The sequence below is a fragment of the Lampetra planeri genome, chromosome 21 (genome assembly GCF_965212315.1).
Source record: "Lampetra planeri chromosome 21, kcLamPlan1.2.h2, whole genome shotgun sequence".
Classification (NCBI taxonomy): domain Eukaryota; kingdom Metazoa; phylum Chordata; class Hyperoartia; order Petromyzontiformes; family Petromyzontidae; genus Lampetra; species Lampetra planeri.
In genome coordinates this window covers 1,570,898-1,596,072 of record NC_136127.1, presented here as the reverse complement: position 1 = coordinate 1,596,072, position 25,175 = coordinate 1,570,898, and the positions used below count along the sequence as shown (strand labels likewise).

Here is a 25,175-nt window from a genome sequence, read left to right as displayed (position 1 = left end):
TTTATCAAAACAAAACAGCACGCCGCATGGCTCACTCAACCGGGTGTCACAATTCACAGGGGACAGTCCCCGGCGCAACTGAGGCCACACAAAAGAGACGGGGCAGGTGAGAGAGGTGGGGAAATGAGCCCACTGACCCCATACATGGGGGGAGGGGGTAACTGGTGAAAGAGTGGTATGACGCGAACCTGACGAGGGAAACCTGGGGATGGAGGGGGGGGAGCCCACACTTGTGTTTTAATCAATTGTGCGTCACTTCCCACACCTACCCATGGCACGGGTGTTCAGATTTATCCAGCCTCCACCGATGGAACGACTCGTGAATAGGGGGTCGGAGATCAGAGGAACTCGACCGCAATTGGCTATTCACCGCCTGAAATGTTTCAACACGTCCGTCATTAACACTGCGGTCTTAAAGGGAAAACACATATATATATAAGCGACGTTTGTTCACGTGACAACTTTATTAATTGGCTGTGTCGGGTGGAAGGAGGGTGGACTAAACACGCGTTTTGCTTATGCGATCTGACCCAGCAAATCGATTCTAGATCGTGACGGTGTGCCCGTGGGTCAACTGGGATCCGGTCAACCTTACGGATGAGCATGGACGACCACGGACGAGACGATTGATCTGTCACCCGCGACAACAACCGCCGGGTGTATCCAAACTGTGGGGGAACAGTTGACGATCATCACCGCCACCGCCATCACCACCAACTACCAATGATAAACTCCACCATCACCACCACTGATACCCCCTCCACCACCAACTACCACCACTCATACTGCCTCCACCATCATCACCACCACTCATACCGCCTCTGCCACCAACTACCACCAACGATACCACAAACACCATCACTACTACCGTCCAAACCACCATCACCACCACCATTGCTCCCACCACCATCATCAACTAGCACCAACCGGACTGCCACTACCACCAACACCACTATCACCACGACCACCACTCCCACCGCAACCATCATCTACCACTACCGATATCACCAACAGCAGCATCACCATCACCACTACCAAAAGACACCATCACGAACTACAAACTACCACCATCACAACCGCCACCAATATCGGTACCACCACTGCCACCACCAACCACATCATCAGCAGCAGCAACCACCACCACCGTCACCAAATCCCGAGTAACACTGCCACCAAAGACAAAGATTCCCCATACATCCTTAACATACTTTTGGGGCAAGTGCTGTTAGCGAGCCCCTGTGAAGGCTGGCACGGCACACAAGAAGGGGTGGATGGCCAGCACCACGCCCGGGCCGCCTTTGTCTCCCCAGTGGCGATGTTTACGCACCGCACCAGATACTCGTTTGAGGCTGAGTCGACCGAACTGCCAACACCGCAATATCACCGCCATCGCCACCCACAGAGCATTACAGTGATGTCTCACCGTCTCCATCCACAGGTACACTACGCATTCGGTGAGGGACACAGCTTCGCTGTTTTTGTCTGCAATAAAACAAACACAACTGATCATTTACGGAAATAAAATGTACAGCAGAGTATTCTGGGAGGCATACGGGCGCGATGTTATGTAACCGTAGAAATTACACAACTCCTCTCCGCGTGAGGGATAATGTCAAATTCACACAATTGTTACCCATGTTGCCCCCCCAGAGGCAATGTTTGTCACGCGTTTTGACACACGTTGCCTGTAAGACGATACGCTTATACGACGTGCCAGGAACATTGCAATAATCGTACTAATAATAATAATGATTCCTGTTGCCTTCTCAAATTCAGTTCGCAGTGCACACAACGCGATGCTAATCACAAACACTTATGACGTTGCCTTCGTAGCAACCACAAAGTTAGCACAGCGCGGGACTAAAATAGTCTTCGGATCTACTGAACAGTGGAAAAGAAGAAATAAAAAAACTCAACACATTCGTCAATAACGCGGTGTTTGTGTGGCCCTAAAAGAAAATAAATATATAGCAGGCAACGCTTTGGGTAATGGCCTTGTTCATAGCACACGAGAGTGAGTGCGGAATAGTCGAATTATTGGGGAAAATACCAAATTGGCATTTAAATCTCTCCGAGTCTCAACGTGTTTTAATCCCCAGGTAACACTCGTTGGCGCAACGTCTGAGATCTTCTACAGCTACCGGGTGCATCGCACGAGAACCAGCGGCGTGCAAGCGCGCTACATTTATTCCACGCATCTATTTATGTTTTTCTGACTGGGTGCGGCATTGATTGGCATAAACACAAACTACATTCGTTATAGGCAAGCCGCTGGCAGCCTGCGCTCCCTCAACGGAGCAGGAACGGCAGAACGGCGCGAAGTCCCCCTCCTGAAGCCCTCTGGTCGTGGCCAGCAGACCTCGACATCGCCGTATTAACTCCTGAAACACACATTGCTGCCATCGTGCGCAGGAAGAGAACCGTGTGTTTGTTGACGTCTGTGGCCGTTGACTCCCTGGACATTCTGGCAAGCGAGATGTGCCGTCTGATCGGACTTTCCAGGTGCAATGTTTTATATTTTAAAAATTGCATTTAATCTTGGCAGTGAATTTGCATATTCTGGCTTGAAACAGGCCACAAATGATAGCCCAACGAAGTGGCTTATCACGTGGAAATTTATAGCAGCCAAATACTCTTAAACGCGTGTTTCTAAATGTGAAGGGAAAACCCGGATGACTCACGCGACCACAGGGAGAACGTGCAAACTCCATATCGGCAGCAGGCATCAGGGTCGGATCAAACTGCCCGCGGTGATATGATGAACCAATATCACGGATCCTATTATCCGTGGGGATATCTGCAATTTTGCCCCTCTTATCGTGGATAACCGCGGATAACAGGAGTAATTTGTTACGTGACCCTCTTTTCTGCAAAAAATTGTGATTACTAGGAAGTCACTTCACTGTGCATTATGGATAAAATCTCGGATTACCTCGGATAACAGGAAGAAAGCTTCCTGTTATCCGAGGTAATCCGAACCAAGAAGAGGAAGAAAGCTGCCGTGCATAATAGGAATCATGTATAATAGGGCCGCGGATAAGGGGGGGTTTTGTGTACAACCAACCCATCCGTCTGGTCCAATCAAGATCGAGTTGTATTCGGTATCATCTCGTACTCCGACCTGCGTGTAGCAGTGTCCGCTGCTCAGTACCTGTTCACAATCAATCGCTCGGGACACGACAGTTGTGCTGATGTTGCTGATACGTCTGTTCTAGGCAGCGCAGATGTGAGCATGTTGTTCAGTCCAAACTCTCAGCTCTTGTGACAATGTTTAACAAATGTTGGCAAGATCTTGCTACGCGTGTACCTTTAGGAAAACATCGCTAAAGTTCATATTCTTGGTCCTAATAAGACGCTGTCTTTCCGACAGCTCTGTTCTTCACCTGAGGACGGCTGCTTGCTTTGTGGCCGAAACGTCGTGAGAATTTTTATTATGTTTTATTTTTATTATTTTATTATTTCCATTCTACGTGACTTTACCTAATAAACTAAGCATATGAATCCTTGCAGTCACGAAAGCTTCAAATCGAAATCGCTAAAGTTATATTTCTTGGAATATTAACACTACTTTTCCATGCACGCGGCCCCGAGCACAAATGTGGCTTTGAGTTCAGGGTCAATAGTTCATCACAGCCATTGCCAGTAACCTCAACACAGCCATTGAATCCCAGACTCTGGGTCTGTTCCACAGGTAACACTTGATCCTCCAAGATCTGCAGCTATCGTCACCCCGCATATATCGGCTACGGTCTCTGCCTGTCTGTGTAACCCACCCAACTTTATTTTGTGTCACTTACCCTTGTACCCATGGCAATCTCGTCTCATAGGTTAACCCAGTAAGCATGCCAACGTTGGACCAACGTTGGCATATGGTAAGACTAATGTTGGACCAATGTTGCTCCAACGTTCCAAATTTACTGAGTATCTCCACCATGCTTCCTTGCCATGCCCCATTACAATCTTCCAAGTTGCTTATCATATACGGTGATGTCACAAAATCAATAAACATGTCCCTCCACATTAACAAAAAATACGCGTGAAATTTTACACATCAGCCACACGGCCTTCATAGAAGTGCATCATTTCAGCATCGTTGGTTCAAACACAAGCACACTCTGGACCGGTTTCGATTTCGGTATCTCCTCAGAGGCAGGCTTACTTGAACCAACCAATGAATGCTGGTGAACTGCCTGATGTGTATAGGTGAGGGATCCTCTGTTCGATATGGGTCCTGTGCTGGTGAAGGCGGCCAGGCGTGGTGCAGGCCACCACCACCCCCTCCCCCCCTTTGGGCCGTGCTGTCCTTCATAGGTGCTCGCGAACAGCACTTGCCGCAAAAATCTAATCTGTTACGGCTATACAGGGGATCTGTGTTTGAACGTGTGTGTTCATGTGTGTGTTCATGTGTGTGTTCATGTGTGTGTTCATGTGTGTGGGGAGTGCTGGCAGTGGTTCACGTGCTGCACTACGAACATGGCAACCTGAGTTCGATTCCCGCTCAAGGCCAACACCAGTGACGATTATTTGAACCGGTCCTGGGCCTCCCCTAGGTCGACTCAGCCTCAAATGAGTACCTGGTGCCGTGTGTAAACATCGCCACTGGGGAGACAAAGGCGACCGGGCTTGTTGCTGGCCACCCACCCCTCGTGGGCCATGCCGGCCTTCATAAGTGCTCGCTCACTGCACTTGCCCCAAAAGTCTGTATACGGGGGATCTTTGTTGTGTGTGTGTGTGTACGTGCCGCTGTTGCACGGAGTTCTCACGTGCCAGTAGTGAACTTCGTGCCATTGCGCACTTGATGCACCAGTGAACACTGTGGGGCTCATCCGTGCCTCTTTGCCTCCGCCAATCAAAGGTGAAAATAAATGTTGCTGCCGCAAATATTTTTCAAACAAAATGCAGAAATGACTCTGCGTATTCGGTTCAAATTCGTATTGGTATATAAGTTGCGTACCGTTCGCTCCTCCAAAAGGGAACGGGTTCTCGAGTGGCCACTCTTGACGTATTGCACGCGTTATGTTTAAGTTAATAGCAGTGTCCTGATTGTAATAGTCCACGTGGCCAGATGAGTTCTCTCACTCGTCGGTACCACCTGGGGTCGTAGGATTTGAGTGGTTCCTACTTGACGAGGTTGGCTGTAATTACTTGTAAATGTTGTGGCTTTGCTCTCCAACACACCGGTGTGCTGAAATTGGAACAAAATCTGTCAGGTGGTGGTGGGTTTAACGACACATTCATATGTACACAGTCTAATCATTAAAAACTCTATGATGGATAATATTGGTCGCGAAAGCCTACGTGTTCAACTGGTTCCATCTTCTTTGAGTGGTCAAAAACGGTGAATTACTGTGTGATAAGCGTTTAAACTGAGTGAGGTTACCAATGAATTCACTCAGCCGTATAAGTAAATCGGTACGACTAAAGTCTAACACAAAGATAAAGATCACCCGTATAGCCTTAACAGACTGTAGGGGCAAGTGCTGTTAGCGAGCACCTATAAAGGCTGGCACGGCACACGAGGGGGTGGGTGGCCAACACCACGCCCGGCCGCCTTTGTCTCCCTAGCGGCGATGTTTACACATAGCATAAGGTACTCATTTGAGGCTGAGTCGACCTAGGGGAGGCCCAGGACCGGTTCAGATAATCGTCACTGGTGTTTGCCGTGAGCGGGAATCGAACCCGGGTTGCCAGGTTCGTAGTGCAGGACGCTAACCGCTACACTACCGCTCCCCACCCTCTCCCCTCCACCCGACAAGTCTAACACGCACACATTAACACACACACACTAACACACACACAAACACACACACATTAACACACACACTAACACACACATTAATACACACATTAACACACACACTAACACACACACTAACACACTAACATACACACTAACATACACACTAACACACACACTAACACACACACACACTAACACACAAACACACACACTAACACACACACTAACACACACACACTAACACACTAACACACACACTAACACACACACACTAACACACACACTAACACACCCACACACACTAACACACACACTAACACACACACACACACTAACACACACACACAAGGGGGCACGAGCGGTCTCCAGCCACGGGACTGGCACCGGGGATGAGCAGCTGGCAGGGGCCGCCGTGGCTCATCGGCCAACGCAGCCGCGAGTCTCCCCGCGGGGACTTTCACTCAGAATGGCACCGCGCGTCTCGCATCCTCTGCGCAACAGACAAGCACCATTGATTGCTTCCGATCAATAATCGATGGGGGGAGGGGGGGGTTTGGTTGCGTCGCCTCGCGTGAGTGGTGTGTGTCGTGGCACCCTCTCCCCTCCATCCGACATAGTGGCGAGCAACATTGAAAAAAAAATCACGATGTTTGTCGCGGGACGACCAAACCCGCGCCCGTCGTTCCACCCTCTCACGGCAGCGCCCGCCGGCGCGCTGCCGGAGAGCGAAGACAGCGGTGGGTGTGGGGTGGGTGTGGGTGGAGATCGCGGTGGGTGTGGGGTGGGTGTGGGTGGGGTGTGGGTGTGGTGTGGGGTGGGTGTGGGGTGAGTGTGGTGTGGGTGGGGATGTTGGCGCGGGTGCCCCCTCCGCTGCCAAGTTTGCCACCAGCGGCCACAGGCGTCTGCCAGCCGCCGCCGCAGAAGAAGAAGAAGCGCGGGGCCGATTGGTGCCTCGCCGCCGATCGCTTTGCGTTGCTCGCGACCCGGCGGAAAGAAACAGCGCCGACTCCGCCACGACGGAGTGTTGCGCTCCCATCGTGGGGTTTTGTTTTGTTTGTTTGTCGTTGTTACGTTCCTACCCCGTGCCCCGACTGCGCATCTGTGGGGATAAAAGAGCTTTATAGCTCATCAAATTCCTCCGGTATAAATATAGATTCTGATTCTGCGTACGAGGCGCGGAACACGGAGAGGTGGAGGGGGGCCATGGAGCAGCGGTTGGGAAGCTTTTGCTATCAACTAAATTACGCAAAAGTGTAGTTTATATTTTACCAGGTAAGGGTCCACTGAGCTCTCTGTAGTAATGTTTTCAGAAGCGACCACTGGCTATCACAAATGATAGCTCAACGAAGTGGCTTGTCGTCGTTAGGAGATTTGTAGCAAGACCCACACGCTCTAAACGTACGATGTTCATTCTAAATGTGGAGGGGGAAATCCACACGACCACGGGGAGAACAAGGTCGGGATCGACCCCACGAGTGAGGTTACCAGGCGAGGTAGTCAACATCTCCTAGCCACCGTGGGGGCCTATGAACCCCTGCGACGCGAGTCCCACTCTGTTCACGGTTCCCATGAGGTGGCGACTTAGTAAGTCGGCGCCGAATCACCCCCAAAGCTCTGCTGTCCTCTATATATGAAGGTGTCAAGGTGCATAAACCATCACGCGAACTCTAGTCATCCAGCAGCGGCTTCTGGCTGCCCATCGTACAAAGACGGCCACCGCATCGCGCGCTTTCACATGCGCTTCTGCGGCCATCGAGAACGCTCTTCCTTCCCATATTAGGAAGCCACTGGAGCTGCACACTTTCAAATCTCGATTGAAAACTCATTTCTTTAGAACTGCGTTTTATGTTTAGTTTGTTGCCCTTCCACCACCACCTCCGATTCGCACGGTTGGCTACGTACGGTGCAAACGAAGTCCAAGATTAAATCATACGGTGCGAAAGAAGTTATACATTCGGTGCGAAAGAAGTGCAACGTACAGACTTGTTATTGGCCAATGAATTACTGTATTGTTTAAACGTAGGAGAAAACCGGGGCACGCAGAAAAAATTGAGGCGTGCGAGGGAGCAACACTCTATCCCATACAGGTGGAGCAATTGAAGTCCACATTTTTGCTGTACCTCATTCTCCTGGCAAGCCATGGATACAGCTCCTCCTCGACCCGCACGAGAAGGGAGATTCACAACCACCTGTGGCGGTGGTCCGCCAACCCCTCGCTGCTGCTTCCACAGCCATGGGTGATTGCAGGCCGCCACGTGCGTCGCTGGAGCCGCCGCCGCCACGGGCCAGGCAAATTTGCTATTCGTGGCGTGGTGAATCGGCTCGCGAGCTCGTTACACGGACGCGAGCACGACGAGAGCTCCCTTCTGTCTGAACGCAGGGAAGGGGTCGAGCAGCAGCAGCAGCAACAACAACAACGGATGTCTCGGGGAAATTCGGGAAATCCGCCCCGAGTGGCGGAGGATTTATATATATAGGCACGCAGGCTCCACGGGCGGCGCTGCGGGTCAGACGTGAACCTCACAGGGCAAGGCTCTCTCAAGCGCCGGGCTGCACGCAGCCTGTGGTGACTGTTGCGTAACACAGTACGTGCCGCGGCTTGTACACGCCGCACACGGCTACATACACTGCACGCCAGCCAGCGGGGTCCTGGGCGGCAGGTCTCGTTACGCGAGTGGAACTCTCAGTGGGGGATTGCACCCAAGAAGTTCGTATTTTGCGTAACGCGGTGCCAGCCTGACTGCCACAGCTGACTGGCATGAGCTGGCAGACACCAGCTGGTAGGCAGTGATAGTCGACAAGAGCTGGCAGACCAAACCTGCGTTACCTCTGCGTGTGTGTGTGGAGGGAGCGGTGGTGTAGCGGTTAGCGCACTGCGCTCCGAACCCAGCGACCCGAGTTCCCGATTCCATCTTTCTCGGCCAGCACCGGTGACGAATATCCGAACCTGTCCGAGGTCTCTCCTAGGTGGACACAGCCTTAAATAATTACCTGGTGCACCTCCGACAAGCGCGGTTGGGCTACGTACGGTGCGAAAAAAGTTCAACACGCGGAACATACAAACATCAAAACTGGGGGAGACAAAGGCGACCGAGTGTGGTGCTGGCCCACCCCCGACTCCCTTCGTGCACCGTTCACACACAGAGATGCTTGCCAACAGCACTTACCCCCAACAGTCTGTTGAGGCTACGCGGGCGACCTTTGCTTTTATTTGTGCCAAGCGCGCGCGCACCGCACACACCAAGAGCAACTCGTCCTGTGCCCACGTCAACTCGACAGCACCAGCGGCGTGCTATTGCTGCTGCCCGTATGGTGACCGCGGTGTTGTCGATTTCACCGCTTGGGCCACTCTTCGGCTATTAATTTACAAAGTTCGAGAGCGCACACTTGTTCTCTGAGAATTGTTACTTACCCTAACTTGAAGCTTTCGAACAACAAGAACAACGCGTGCGGTGTTTAGTGATCTCGCGTTTACGTGAAAACATCCCACGCAAAGGGATGAAGTTGAATAATAAATAATAGAATCTCCGAGATGAGCCGAGTGCTGAGCAAATCAATCGCGCGCCACGCTTCCACGCGTCCGGACGTCCACGTGTTTCATTTGTGGCACCTGGAGCTTCTATTTGAGTCTGGTGAGTGTGGGTGAGTGTGAGTAAGAGCGTGGTGAGTGTGGGTGAGTGTGGGTTAGTGTGGGTGAGTGTGAGTGGGTGTGGGTGAGTGTGGGTGAGTGTGGGTGAGAGCGTGGTGAGTGAGGGTGAGTGTGGGGGAGTGTGGGTGAGTGTGAGTGAGTGTGGGTGAGTGTGGGTGAGTGTGAGTGAGTGTGGGTGAGTGTGGGTGAGTTTGGGTGAGTGTGGGTGAGTGTGGGTGAGTGTGAGTGAGTGTGGGTGAGCGAGGGTGTGAGTGAGTGTGGGTGAGTGTGGGTGAGTGAGTGTGAGTGAGTGTGGGTGAGTTTGGGTGAGTGTGGGTGCGCGCACTCACCCCTCTGCTTGCCGCGCACCGCGCTCACCCCCAGCCCCAGCAGGAGGCACAGCAGGACCGGGACCCGCCTCGCCATCGCCAGCACCCCTCGGTGTCTCCTCCGCCTGCCTCTCCCGTGATTCCAGCAGCAGCAGCAAGTCCCGTGCGTGGCGCTGGAGAAGAGTTGAGTGGACGCCGCTGTCTCTCTCGCAGGTCGCGCGCTCTGCCCGTCCTCTACAGCCACCCCCGTCCCCACCCTCTCGTGCCGCGTGCCCTCAGGGGGTCTTCACCCCCCCACCCACCTTCGTCTGAGTTGCGAGTGTCACGCCAGCGCTGCCAAACTCTACCTCCACGCGTGGCCGGACCCAGAAGAGGCTCGCGTCCGCCCTCTCGTGGGCACCAATGCGCGTCTCGGCTTGCAGAATCGTTCTCATGCCAGCAGCAGCAGCAGCCAGCAGCAGCAGTGAGCCCGCGACGGCCGTGCGTGGCCTCCCTGGGGAGGGTTCACATTCTGGGGGCATTGCGGTCAAGCGACTGAGTAGCTAAGACCGCTTACAGATGTGTCAAAAATATGTTTCAAATCGTCTTCTTCTTTCGTATGGCCGCTGATGTAGTAGATGCAGAGCAATAACGAGAAGCTCACATTCAGTTGGGTCAAGCCAGATAACCGCGTCAGGAGCAGCGGTCTGTATCATCGCCGTGATGTCTCCTTCGTGTTTGTGGATCGGGCATTGCGTCGCTAAACGTTGTTACGGTCTGTTCTGGATGACCGCAGTTGCACACTGCCGGAGAGTTAATTATTTATTTTTCATTTATGCATCAGGTATCGGCAAATACTGCCGTGCTTTATGATGCTGTTTAAGGTGGAAGATGAGCTTCGTGGAAGACCAAACCCAGGGGATCTTCTGCCTTGGGCTCTCTTTATTTGATGAGATATGGACAGACAGATACCGGGAGAGGGCGTATTGTCAGCGTATGTGTTAATAAAAAATACCACTATAATAGAGGTTTGTTTTGGGGCTTTACGCGATCTAACCCACAAAAACCCCTCTATTAAAAAAACACAACTCTTCTCTGTTGATTTTTCTCTTTCACTGCCTCCACCCCTACCGGTTCCTTCAACCGCCCCTAATCAAGTCGCCACGTCCTCTTCCTCCGACGACTAATTCCTGACTCGGCTCTCACGTCTCGCTTTCTCTATGTGCAGATCGCTGCCCTCAATCTCCTCCGTGTTCCTCAATCAGCCCAACTATCCGGCCACCAGACCTCTGCCCCTACCACCCTTCACCTAACCTCATCCATGCCCAGCCATCGCACCCTATCTATCTTAACATTTCACGCATGTGCCGCATACCTCGATGCCTCTCATCCACGTTGCACCCATCTGTCACCCTCATTCACCATCACCCTCCACCTTATTCCTCCTTCCCTAACCCTGCAACATTATGGCTCCATTCCCAGCCCCTGTCCCTCCATCCCTTCCATCACCTCCCTCACCGACAGCCATTCCACCCCACCCGTTCATCCCCTTCTGCCCCTTTGTGTATCGCCGTCGACTTGCGTTGTCATGTGCCCTGACAAGGGCGCTATATTATTTCTAAATAGCATCGAATGTATTTTACCAATTGCACGTCCTATGAAGAAACACATCCCTGTCATGGGAAAGTGGATTTAACACAACGCAGGAGGTAGCGAACTACCCCACGCCCATGTGTGTCGGAACACAATTTGACTCTCAAGAAAACCTTTCTTCTACACCTAAATATTTGTTTAGTAGCGTAAAAAAAACAACGATAAAATAACTGTCGATAACAAACACTATTTTCTTGTAAACAACCTAGTAAATATGGAATGTTGTGCCAACGTTGTGTCAATGTTGGCACAAACGTTGCATGTGTAGTGATGCACTTTAGAGACACTAGTATTTGGGAGGCACTCTGTTTATTATAGCCTTCACCAGCACAGGGTCAGGACAGCAACAGGCTGCCTGACCAACAACAATGAAGACGATGTCGAAGGCGATGACGAAGACTTGCAGCTCCACGGGTTCCACTCCAAACAACAGCAACAAGTCCTCTACGGGGTCTCCCTTTTATCCCCCCAGCGTAGCCTCGCTCCCCCCTCGGCCACGCCCCCTTCTAGAACCTACTTGAAGGATCCCGGCATACTTCACCTGCCCCCTCTGTCATTCTTTCCCCACATTCCTTCCTCCAGCCTATCCCCTGACCTGCTGACCGACAGTGCTGCTTCAACAGCAGATCCCCTTTTTGCCAGCAACCAGCGCTACACGCCATAGTGACCTATTCCATGTCACTACATCACCCCCCCTGTGAAAAAAAAAACAGCTGTCCCGGCTGACCTCCATACCCCGCACAGCGGAACAACGAACACAACAACAACCGTTATGCCACTTGCGAGGCAACAAGAACAATAAATAAATAATAAACCCATCGCGAACGCACGCTAATAACCGAGCCCCTAGGAATATACAACCCCCGACAACCGTCCGCGTGGCGCAGCCACAGCCCGGGTCGCGTCTGCGACCACCCGCCAGACGGCATCGGAATAAATAGGAGAACGGGAAGGGCGGGTTATCTTCATCGAACAGTTTTTGAACGGGTCCTCGTCTCCGGGCCCCCAGGCAGGACAAGAATGTGTTTCCTGGGGACCCCGGGGACGATTTGTAAATGGCCTAATGGGCGCAGCCCCTCCAGGGAAGAAGAAAAAGGGGAATAAGAGGAAGCGGTTGGCGGTCGTTCCGTCCTCCCTGGCCCTCCTGTGGACTGCGCCGCTGGTGGTTCCGTGGTTGTCAGGCGCTGGAATCCTGTGGGTGGAAGAATAAAATCCCGCTGAGGCGCGACCTTCGTGACTGAACGCCCGGACTCGCTGGACCTCAGCCAATCGGCCTTCAGGTAATGGGGATGAAACGACCTCGCAAGGTGGAAAATAGGGTTTCAGTCGTGACGGGTGCATATACCAGCGTCTGCGACCGACCTGTATTCGTACGCACTGTGGCCTCCTGACCTCAATCACCTCCACCGGGCCCTGCCATGGCTTATGTGATTAAGGGGACGTACCCAGGGGCACCTGGGGGCAATGCAGCCATACCTTGTCCCCAGGTTTCCAGGGGTTTCCGGATCCCCGAAGTCCCACCAACTTTTAATTTGCAGCCTGCCGTTTCGCTAAATTACCCCGAAATGCTTCCCAAGCTTCTGTCAATCGTTTCAGGGTAAGGTGCATGGGCATAGCCACATTAACCTTCTTCCTGGTCGGCTCTATGTCTAAATGAGCCTCCACGGGGGGTCATATTCCCTCCCGCACATGAGGAAAAAGGGGGAAACCCCAGTGGAAACGTGAGGGGCCATTCTGTTACAGCAAGAACACCCGGAACGTGCAAGTCCCAATTGGACTGCGCCTCGTTGACCTGTTGGCACAACATGGACGTGAGAGTCCTGTGCACGCGCTCTACCATCCCGTCAGTCTGGGGGTGGTAGGGTGACGTCCGGATCTTTTTAGTACCGAGGGAGTCGCACATTTCTTTTAATAAATTAGAGGATAAATTCCGTCCTTGGTCCGTAAGGAGACGCTCAAGGGGTCCCTTTGTCCAAAACATACCCGTGTAGGAACGCGTCCGTGATGGACGCGGCCGACTGATCTGGCAAGGGCCAAGCCACCGGCCACCGTGACAGGAACTCCACCCCGACGAGCAAAAATGTTTTCCCTCGGAGTGGTGGGACACGGCCCGAGGATATCGAGGGCAACGAGCTCACTAATACGTGACACCTCTATGGACTGCAACAGCGGCCGGTTCTGCCTCAGCGGGGCTTGCGGCGAGCGCACTCAACACACCCCTTCAGCATATTATTGACATCCTCCGACATCCCGGGCCAAAAGAAGTCGCGTTTTAAGGTCAACAAAGATTAATGCACCCCGAGGTGCATCAATCGCACATGAACAGGCCGTATTATCCTACCCCGCAGAGCAGTCGCTACGACGATGCAGTAATGCTGCAACTCCCCGTCCCACCTCATCAGCAGCCTCTCACGGAGGACCATGAGGAGCATACTCGCTCGCCCTATTCTACCACCCGTCGCTCCGATACGCCGCCGCATTTTCAAGAGGGATGCATCCTCCACTTGGGTGTGTTTGAGGGTTAGAGCATGGGTTATGGGGGAGCGGTAGCGTAGTTGTTAGCGCACTGCGCAACGAACCTGGCGATCCAAGTTCGAATCCCGCTTAGGGCCAACACCAGTGACGATTATCAGAATCCGTCCTGGGCCTCCTCTCCTTGGTTGACTCCGCCTCAAAATGAGTACCTGGTGCGGTGTGTAAACATAGCCACTGGGGAAATAAAGGCGGTTGGGCGTGGTGCTGGCCAATCACCCCCTCGTGTATCGCTAACAGCACTTGCCCCAACAGTATATTAAGGCTATACGGGGGATCTTTGTCTTTGTTGTTTAGGATATAACATGGGGTCCAGCATTGGGTGGGTGGGAGTGAGAGCATGGGTCTGCATCGACATCGCTACAGCATGGGGCCCAACATGGGTTGTAATAGCATGGGTTACAGCATGCGGTGTTTGTGAGTGAAATCATGGGTTAAAGGATGGGGTGGGTGTAAGTGAGAGCATGCGTTACAGCATGGGGTCTAGATCGAAATCGCTCCAGCAAGGTGTCCAGCCTGGCGTATGTGTGAGATCACGTGTTGGCGCATGGGCTGAGTGTGAGTGAGAGCAGACCCCATGCTGTAACAGCTGTGTCGAGTTCTGTTCCATTAGTTGATCCTGGCCGCATGAACACTGCCAGGATAAACTTATGTGGGCATGACATTCTATAACTTTACAGGGCATTCATCAGTCAATTCCCTCTCGCAATTATCACAATTATCGTTGTGTTGTCATTATTTGAGTTATTTTCGTTGTCTTACTTAGTAACGGTATTCTAAATGCAGTGTTGCTCACTCCACCTCTACATTTTAACATCTGAATTTTTCTCAGGGCACCATGGTATGTATTGCGCAGTCCAAATCAAAATAAGTTGAACTCCCCAGTAAACATGCAAACTTTGGGCCAACGTAGCAAATTTACTGGGTCTCTAGCCTGTGTTATTTGCTTCAAAGAAGGGCCATTACCCAAAACATCGTCTATTGTTTTTGCTGTTTAAGACCGCATTGTTGGTGACAATTGTCGAGTGTTGCTTTAGCTGCATGTAGAGTCTGCAGTGAAGTGGGTCTGTGGAGATATACAGGGTGGTCCATATGTATTGTGACCCACAATTCATTGACTCCTATTATTTTTTTCCTGATGCTTATATATTTCTGTTTTTACCTCATTGGTATACAGTATACAACGTTTTGGATAATTAAATGGGGGGAGGGGGGTCACAAGACCTCTGGACCACCTTGTACACTCTGATTGTTGAAAGGGAGGCCATGAATCGGTCTGATCAGCGAACTTTATTGCTACTCACCTAAGCCACGCACTCGCAGGGAGATTCACCACCAAAATACCCTCAGTGGCGAGGTGTTAACTACTTCGCCTGTTATGAGGTCGTGGGTTCGATCCCGACCCTGATGCCTGCTGTATATTTGGAGTTTGCATGTCTCTCTCCCCTCGTTGTCGCGTGGATTTTTTCCCCACACATTTAGAAACACGCGTTTACAGTATTTAGCTGCTATCCATTTCCACACGACGATAAGCCACTTCCTTGACCTCTCATTTGTGATGGCCAAATGGCTTCTGAAAAAGAGCTGTATTGCTCTGCGGGCCTTGCCTGATAAAATGAAAACATAGTTTATAGTTTAGTTTTAACCTCGTTCTTTCTGTAAGCCCCCCTGGTATCGTCTCTCTCCCAGTTCCTTCTGGAACCGTCTACAACAATGTTTATCAAACTCTAGTCCTCGTGACCCACCGCCACGCGACGTCTTTCCCAGTTCACCAATTAACTCCCCATTCAAATACATCTGAACTCTCACCAATTAACTCCCCATTCAAATACATGTGAATTCTCACCAATTAACTCCCCATTCAAATACATCTGAACTCTCACCAATTAACTCCCCATTCAAATACATCTGGACTCGTTCCACACTGCACGCGCGAGATGATTGCGACACGCTGTCTGTGCCGCGTGGAGTACACGGAACGCACGCGTGGAGTACACGGAACGCACGCGTGACGCGACCACGCGCACTGAGATCTCAATCTTAACACGAGTCGGCTTAATGAACGCAAACAGCGTTCATTGATTAGCGCGTGGCGTGGGAGGTGCTTAACAATCATTGGGCGCAAGGCAGCAGTGAACGTGAATTTGAATGGGGAGAGTTAATTGATGGACGCGGAAAGTGGTAGCGTGGTGGTGAAACATACGAATCGGAAACAATTGATTCTGCGCGCCGTTCAATTTCCACAGTACGGGAAGCGTTGTGTTTATTTTGTCACATGTTAAAATCACAATCGCATAGGAGTGTAGTGGGTAGCTTAAAGTTGCCACTTAACTGGGTTAGACCCGGATAAGCAGTAGAGTTCAGTGTTGGCTTGACCCCGGGCAGTCCGGAAATTGACATCTGTTTTCAGGTGATAGAAATGTTTTTGTAGCGAGGTCTGGTACTGGCAATTCTGTGAACTGCATTACACAGTAAACCACACACTTTTCACAGCCAGAGTGCTAAGCCTGGAGCTGGTCGACAGCAGTGGTTTTTAACATGCGGTGCACGCACCCCCCTGGAGGTGCGAGATGCCCTGTCTGGGGCTATGAGAAATGGCCATACTCTTTTTGAAGGTAAATCATCGAAACAAATTAAGCACGGCCTGGTAAGTACAAATACTTTGTGTCATCAAACCCGTGTATGTGTTAACATTTTACATGTTTTAACGGTTGAGAACCAAAGGGGTGCAAGGCTGCAGTAAAGGTTAAGACGCACTGGGCTACAGGAGATGAAGTGGCAATAACAGACCACCAGTGGGTGAATCTGATCTCGCGAGACGAAACTCGTCTACCATTGTGATTATGGCAGGGATTGTTACTCATTAACTACTATTAGTCTTGACTTAAAGCTTTCGTGACTGCAGGAATTCAGACTCTTTGGGTCTTTCGGTAAAGTCACGTAGATAGAAAAATAATAAAAATCACGACGTTTCGATCGCAACACAAGCAATCGTCTTCTAGCATGTTTTAACCTGAAGACGATTGCTTGTGTTGCAATGGAAACGTCGTGATTTTTATAATTGTTCTATCTACGTGACTTTACCGAAAGACCCAAAGAGTTATATTCGTCTGTTCGTGTAACTATTCACATGGCAGTTCAAACACTGGTCATCAGAAACATGTCTTTATGTGATTCTCATCAGAACCCATGGTGTAAGTATAAGTTAATACCTCAGTGGACTCTGCCTGGTAGAATGGGGATGACTTCGTTATATTTGTATGTTTCTGAGTGATTTGTTTCACGACCATCATGTGTTTGTATTGTTTCTTGTTGTAACATTCTTACATGCCCCCTACCTGTGAAAAAGAGCTTTACAGCTCATATGATTTCTCCTCCCGTATAGATAAATATTCGGATTCTGAAGTGCAGTCTTGAACTCTTACTATATTCGCGTTATCTCTCTGGCCTGTGCGCCTTCAATAAAAACTTTTGCCCAAAAGGTTGCATGATTATTGATTTTGTTCCCGTTAAGGGGGCGCACACACACAAACGCGGTGTTGTTACTGACGCTGCGGTGGCTAGGAGATGTTAACTACCTCGTCTGGTGTACAGGAGGTCGTGGATTCGATCCCCACCACGATGCCTAGTATATATTTGGAGTTTGCGGTGTCTGTGTGTGTCTCTCTCTGTGTCTCTGGGTCCTGCGGGGTTTTCCCTTTACATTAAGAATGAACGTCACCACGCGTTTAGAGTGTTTGGCTGCTGTAAATGTCCACGTGATAGGCCAACTTCGTTTAGCTATCATTTGTGACCAGGTCGCTTCTGAAAAAAAGAGCAACGTAGCTCAGTGGGCCTGACCTGGTACAATAAAAACTAAGTTTAGAATAGGGATTTTATTTATTCACATAGGGAGTGGGCTGACGAAGGTCTCGCGAGACTTGGAGAGTTGGCTGCAGACAAATCTCGCGAGACTCGCGCTGGACGCGGTCTCCACGGTAACCGCGCTCGGCTCACTCGGCCTGGCGTTGATGATGGAGGCGGACGCGGCGAACGGCGCCTTCTACCTGGAGCGTATCCTCCTGACCCCCCCTGATCCTCCTGATTCCCTCCGACCCCCAGATCCTCCCGATTCTTCCCCTCTCCCTGATCCTCTCCGTCCCCCTGATCCCATCCCCCTGATCCCATTCCCCCCTGATCCCATCCCCCCCTGATCTCATCCCCCTGATCCCATCCCCCTGATCCCATCCCCCTGATCCCATCCCCCCTGATCCCCCTCGTCCGCGGCCTCCCTCCACGCCGCGGGGTTTGGCCGTCACTAAACTGAGCAGCTGCTGCTGCTGCGCGGTCCCCAACGCCGTGCGCGCGTGTGCGGTCTGAACGTGGAAGGTATAACAGGCGACGTTTCGGGCAATGGGCCCTTCGTGTCAGTTGTGTTTGTGCTCCGCTGCCAACGCGCCAGGCGACAGCATCACCAGATAATTTGTGTGCTTTGTGTTTTGTTTTTGTCGACGCGAGTGTGCTGTGCGCGTGGTTTCCGCAGCGAATCCTGCACTGCGGGCGGCAGCAATGGTTGGTGGATCCACGAAAATCTTGCGAAACTCCATACCTGTCAACCTCTTATCGGTGCCCTACCTTATTACAGAACAATGCAGACCTTATTGGTCACCCCGTGCCACTTATAAATCTCAATGTTCATCCTACAAAGTCCCATATAGACAAAATAAATGTTTTCCCCGTATTGAAACAGCTGTACGCCGTATGGACCTGACAACTAAATTTCCCTGTACAAGAATACGGGTGAACCGTGTGGGTTGACACGGTGTGAAACTCCCTTTCCCTGGGAGTACTGTACAGAAAAAATGTGGACTCGGGTCTGTTACATCTGTATGGGATAAAGTGTTCCCCCCTCGCATGCTTGGGTATTCACCGTGTGCGCCGGTTTCCTCCCACATGTTAACAGTCATTCATTGACCGAAGTTCGACATATATGCCTATCTTACTATATAGAGGAACGCAGAGCCGGGGCAATTAATTGATGGCGTCGGCTCATTGCATCCTTCCTTCCCTGCTTGTCTACAGTTCTTCCTTGCGCTTCCGAAACATGTCGTTTCGTTTACCTAATATAACTGCTGCCGCAGACACAACTTAGTTTGTAGACACCAGGGTATTGCATGTCAGGAATGACATCCTTCACAGATGGGATAAAATCACGGATTTTGGGTACTGTATTGAATCGGACCTGGATCTTGTGTTTGTTTAAGATTTTGGAAATATTTTTGGTAACACCTCTGTATGGCAAGATGATGGTTTTGATTGGGTCCTCAGATGGTTGTCTCCCCATGTTGGGGATACAGCTTTGCAGATTGTGCGGTCTAAGTATCCATTCATGTTGGCGGCTTGGTGTACGTGCTCCAGTTCACTGGCTAGGTGGCGGTGGTCGGAAAAGCAGCGGGCCCTATGGTGTAGTGTTTTTATGAGGGAGTTCTTCTGGGCCGGAAGGTGGTGGGAGTCAGGCTTCAGATAGGAATCCGTGTGGGTCGCTTTCCTATAGACGGAATGTCCCAACGAGCCATCAGGCCTCTTCTCGATCAAAACATTCAGGAATGGTAGCTTGCCATCATTTTCCACTTCCATGGTGAATATGACGACCGCTTGTGTTGCGATCGAAACGTCGTGATATATTATATTTTGTTTTTCTACCTATGTGACTTCACTGAAAGAACCAAAAAGAGTGGATTCCTACAGTCACGAAAGCTTCAAATCAAGAAGTAAAATGTTAATTAATATCTGAACAAAATGTATAAACGTCATTATTGTCCGGATCAACCTGCGTTTGCATCACAGCCCCGCGGATCACCTGGAAGACCGTCGCGGACCACCGGTGGGCGGGAACCAGACTAAGGGAACCACTGCTCTATGTGAACAATATTTACTATCGCATTGAATCTAGCGACCTCGTGTGGCTGCGGGTGTCACGTGCACCGTAGCCACAATGTACATGTGTACGTCCATTGATTCAAGCAAGCCTGACTGCTGTTGAGACACTGCGTGTTGATGCAGGTCCAGAGTTTGCTTGTCTTGAGTTAATGCTGCTGAAATCATGTACTCCCAGAAATAACCTTTTTTCATGTGGAGAGACGTTGCTTATTTTCTTTATTTTCCACAACGCTAATGATTGTTTTGGGCAACGTATGACTAGATGATTGTTAACGTGATTCTGCATTTATCGCAGGCTTAATCGCCGCATCTTCATACCTTCTCCAAAAGTAAACGATTTGGTGATACTGCGTTGGTAGTGGTACACAAATAAAAACACGTAATGAAAAATAAGAATAGGTTTTAACCTTTCTGGCAATAAAACAGGAGGTGCAGAGATGTTTAAACGCCAAATATATCCATTTTGCAATGAATCATGCCTGCATTAACCACACATACTTGTGGTGAACGTGCAAACACCTGCTCTGATACTATCTGCATTGTCTTTGATACTGATTGGCCTTCTGTATGTCCTTGTCTCACCAGTGTCAGACCAGAGAACGCCAAAAGACGACCAGTACAAAGACAATACAAGTAGCAGAGCACTTCTAGCTCGGGTCTAGCAGTTATATCTTTGGGACCTTTGTACCAGTATCAAAATGATGAAAAATAAGAATAGGTTCAAAGACAATGCAATTCAAAGACAATACATATATTATCAGAGCATGCCTATTATCATAGCATGTTTTTTTGCATGTGTAGTGATGTCGCTGGATGTCAAAATGCTGGGTTCAGTGCCGGCCCGAGAGGGGCACGGCGTGCGGTGTATAAACTTTGCGGATACCACAATGGTGTGGGTGTAGTACCAGCCCTAGAGGGACCCGGTGATCGCTGATTGATCGCGCTAGATGGCACCACGCTTTACGTGCAGTGCCGACCCTACAGGACAGTGTGTGGGTGCCAACCGAAGGATGAGGTTATGTGAGGCCATGGCACTCTGGTTGACCCGGATGGACACGTGACCAGTTAAGTTGACAAAGGGGCCCCAAGAGGAGGCTAGGGGTGGTCACGTGATTGGGACCCAGATCCTTCCCGAGGATTCTGGAAGGTGGACGTGGCCAGGGGCAGAGCCGGCCACGCCACAGAGAATATAAGCCGAGTCCCGAGAGGGTCCAGGGTTGTTGTTCATCCTGGAATAAACCCTTCGTCTACATTCTCTGTTCAACAAGTCTCCAACATGTGGACCCGGGCCGAAGCTGCTGGTCCCGGTCCATAGTAGCAGTTACGTTGTAACTAGTGTAGTTAGCCTGGTGGTCACCACCATGGGTTGTTATTCTGTTAAGGGGAAAGTTACCTTGTTTTATTGGAACTGAATATGTTTCACCACAAGTACGTGTTGTTAATGCTGACTTGATGCCTTACAAAAGGCATCTATTTGGTGTTCGAACATGATAATACCTGTTTTATTGCCAGAAAGGGTAAAACTTTTCTTATTTTTAATCATTTTGATACTGGCAAAAAGTCCCAAAGTAAAAAAAAACCTCAATTACATTGGCCTGAAAATGGAAATATGAATATATATTTAGGTGACGTTTCAGACATTGGCTCTTCCTCATAGCACATAGATGAACTTTTAAGGCAGTATTGTTCATTAATGTATGGGATTTTTATTATTTATACCTCCACAAGTCAACCAGTGTTCTAAGTGCACAGATTGTAAGGCCATACACACGTGGTCTAGTCACTGCTATTTGCTCTTGTCGGAGTTTGATTCCCGTTCACGGCCAACACCAGTGACGATTATCTGAACTGGTCCTGGGCCTCCCCTAGATTTGCTCGATCTCAAATGAGTACCTGGTGTGGTGAGTAAACCACCCCACTAGGGAGACAAAGGCAGTCGGGCGTGGTGCTGGCCACCCACCTCCTGTCCTCTGAACGACATCGTGGAATCTTGAAGGTCGACTGAAACAGACGGAAATTATGTTACGGTTAATATCCCGCAGTATTAACCAAGGAGCCTTGTGGGACTTGAACCTTGAGGCTTTGTACCTGCCTCCTTGGTTAGATGTCAACATTGTGCATTACAATGTATGTGGTGCTAGGTAATGTACGCAACCCCACCTTGTCAAATAAAACTGACCAATGTAGAAGGTTTTAAAGAGAGTATTTTTCTGTATTGGATTAAATGTAATCAACAAATATAGATAGCGTGTCTATCCTGATATTAAACCTGCGACGCGATTTTATTTTTAATGCCAATAAAATGAAAGCATCTTTCTAACAAGTTTACCAACAGAAAAAGAGTGCCGTGTACAGAGATGGGATATGCTTTCTCTATTACCTTGACTCCTTATTACAGAGGTTACAATCACTGATGATGCTGAAGATCAATACCGCTATGAAGAGGTGGGTGCATATCACTGGATTGTAGATAATTTTTGGGTATCAATTCAGTATAAAAAATCTATAACTGCGACATGCACTCTTTAAAGTTTAAAAGTGAATATTGTTTACATTTGATACAGTCCACCTATGCATCCTAAAATTGGTTACCCTTTCGTATGTTATGGGTATTTTTAAGGAAAACATCGATTAATTATGCAAACATTGCACGTTTACATCTTCCCAAAAGTTATTATCCATATCAATATACAGTGACCCAGTTTTTTTATTTTACAAAAGTGAGAATGTGGATTTTACTCTTGTAGAGAATTCAATAAATCATGCACAACGTGTCCATGGCCTGGACAAAATCACCAATGACAATAAAAACATGTTAAATTGCAATTTGAATTTTATTTAGCTGTAAGTAGCATCAAATACGAAGTAAAATACTAAATTTTCATGGAAATTATTATTTTTTTGTACGGAAAGTTAAATTAATTTTAAAGCCGAAGTGTGATAAGTGTTATGAAATCTGCAAATGAGAAAAAACCCACCATAATAGATAAAGAGTGAAGGGCGTTAAATCGCAAGCTTCAAACAACACAAACACGAGTACAAAAAGCACTTGGAATGTGCGCGTCATAGAGAAAGCACCAGTTTATGAACAATTGGACCACAATACAGTTCTTTAGGGACATCCGAGTGTTTTTTGCGTTTGTTTTTGTTTAAGCATGCTAACATGTGAATGATACTTTGCCTCAATTACAATCGTCCATAGGTCTCCATTGCTGATGAAGGCAGTGCACAGGACGCTGATGAAGACCTTGACTTTGCCGTAAGGAGCCTTCAGGAGCTGAGTGAAGATGTGCAAGCTACTGTAAGGATTTTTTCCCATATTTATCACTCAATTCTATTTTACATATTGAAAGAGATACGAGAGGGATTTTCGAGTATCACAACATCCACTTTCACACATCGAAATCTGAGGATAAATGGTGAAACCTTCCTGGAGTATAGAGTATATTTCCTAACTCCAGTTGCATGTCGCTCTACAAAATTAATATTTTTCAATGCCTTTTTATTTTACTTCTTGCACATGCAACGTTACTATGACTCGCGGATGGGATCATGTGGGTCATCGTAATTAAGCAAAGATAAACTATGACATAACTTTGTGTGCAATATCATGCATTAATTTAGTAAGAAAACTGGTTTTATAAGTCTTTATGCAGATATATATACACATACGATTAGTACCGTTGTCTGCGTATGGTGTCAAAGGAGTTCAACATACATGCCTTATTTATTTTAGTTATATATAAGCAGAAATACAAAAATCTGCAATCCAGTATGCGGCATATTGAAAATGCTTCGCGAGTCACAAGCCATGTTCTGTAAACGTTAGCGGGGCTAATTTGGAGCTACAGGAGCAGAGCGGCAGAGATATACAGAGGTAAGATCGTTTCATGTTTCTAGACTTGGATCTCAACATTGTAATCCGCAAGTTTATTGCGTATTAATTTAGCCGTGAGTCACGTGCCGCAATTCTTCTGTAATTCGCCACATTTTTTGCTGATTAATGGAATTGCGCGGCTCTTCCCATAATCTGCCGAACACCGCATTGGCGCGAAAATATTTCGTGATCCCACAAGAATCCATTCTGGGCACCCATTATTGCAGCTTACATGTCTCCAGTAGGTGAGCTCATACAGAGTTTCTGGGTATCCGTACATCAATTACGCTGATGTTACTCTCGGTTGGCTACGTAAAGTGTGAAAGAAGTTCAACATACATACTTAAATATATATACCCAGCTCCACATTTCTTTGAAAACTTTGGTCCTAATACAATAAACTTGCTCTTAGAATGTACAACAGCTGCACGACACTGGTTGATGCTCGAAAATCTACAATTCAACCCCTCAAAGCCGATGGCCTCAACAAACGTCTCCATCGTCTGAAAAATACCCTCGCTGAAGTCATTGGCCTGGCTCCATCTCTCAAGCTCTTAACATCTTTTGAAGGAGCTGCGCTGGTTACCATTGCATGCGAGAGTCCAGCTCAATGTCGCAGTGCTCACTCCTATAGCAAAGACAACTGGTCAACCAATTAATCTGAGCAATGCCATGCGCCCATATCTACCATCACCAAACCTACGCCCGGTTTGCCATTGACCTGCTGTGTGTGAAATCCACTCGGCTTAGGACAGCAGAACGGAGATTTTCATCTGCAGCCCTGGTGGTCTGGAACAGTCTGCCAATTGAAGTCCAGTTAGCCCTGATAACCAGTTCTTTCAAGAGCAGCTGAAACACATTTATTTTAGCTTCTGTTTAGTTTAATTGAGTGCGATCCATGCTTTTGTTCCAGCTTCATGGTCAATGTGACGCGTAAACCATATTGGATTGATTGATGTGAAAAAAGATGTTGTACCGAGTCCTTAAGCTGGTTAAGGTAGGAAAGCCATAACCCAGTAATGCCACTCGAGGGCGCTGTGGCAGTAGGTCAGAATTACATTTTGACATTAACATTTCCACTACCCCCTGATTTTATATAATGGGATTGAATTTGTGACACGTCTGACTTTTATGGGGGGGGGGTTTCTCCAACAGGTGCGTCGGCAGGGCGTGGGGGAAAAGCCCCCAGTGGCAAGACAACTTGAGGCCATTGATGACTTTGTACGCAATTTTCTGTTCCGGATGGGCATGAGCCGTACCCTTGACTGCTTTCAGAGCGAATGGTAAAAAAAATCAAATTTTTTTTACATTTTCTTCTTTATTCCAGTGTTTTTGGTACTGTGAACTGTTAACCTTATCGTCAGAAACGTCCTTCCCCCAACTATCGACTCCCTACCCCTGTTTAAGTCCAGGTTCAAAACCTTTCTCTTTGCGCCTGTCTGTCCATCTTTTTCTTTATTAACAAAATATAAATTTATTTTTTATTACATTTTTTACCTAAGTGACTTTACCGAAAAA

General features: G+C 49.0%; 2 protein-coding genes across 2 annotated transcripts in view; one reads left to right on the top strand and one right to left on the bottom strand.

Annotated features, from left to right (window-relative positions):
• Window positions 1-9,935, bottom strand: part of ERBB4 (erb-b2 receptor tyrosine kinase 4) — a 119,923-nt gene extending 109,988 nt beyond the window's left edge. The window contains exon 1 of the mRNA XM_078603712.1: window positions 9,719-9,935. Within this exon, the coding sequence (XP_078459838.1) occupies window positions 9,719-9,794 (76 nt within the window). The 5' untranslated portion in view covers window positions 9,795-9,935. The remainder of the gene's footprint in view (window positions 1-9,718) is intronic.
• Window positions 9,936-17,772: 7,837 nt separating this feature from the next.
• Window positions 17,773-25,175, top strand: part of SPAG16 (sperm associated antigen 16) — a 31,650-nt gene continuing 24,247 nt past the window's right edge. The window contains exons 1-4 of the mRNA XM_078603711.1: window positions 17,773-17,914; window positions 22,179-22,225; window positions 22,983-23,081; window positions 24,813-24,940. Coding sequence (XP_078459837.1) covers window positions 17,872-17,914; window positions 22,179-22,225; window positions 22,983-23,081; window positions 24,813-24,940 — 317 coding nt within the window. The 5' untranslated portion in view covers window positions 17,773-17,871. The remainder of the gene's footprint in view (window positions 17,915-22,178; window positions 22,226-22,982; window positions 23,082-24,812; window positions 24,941-25,175) is intronic.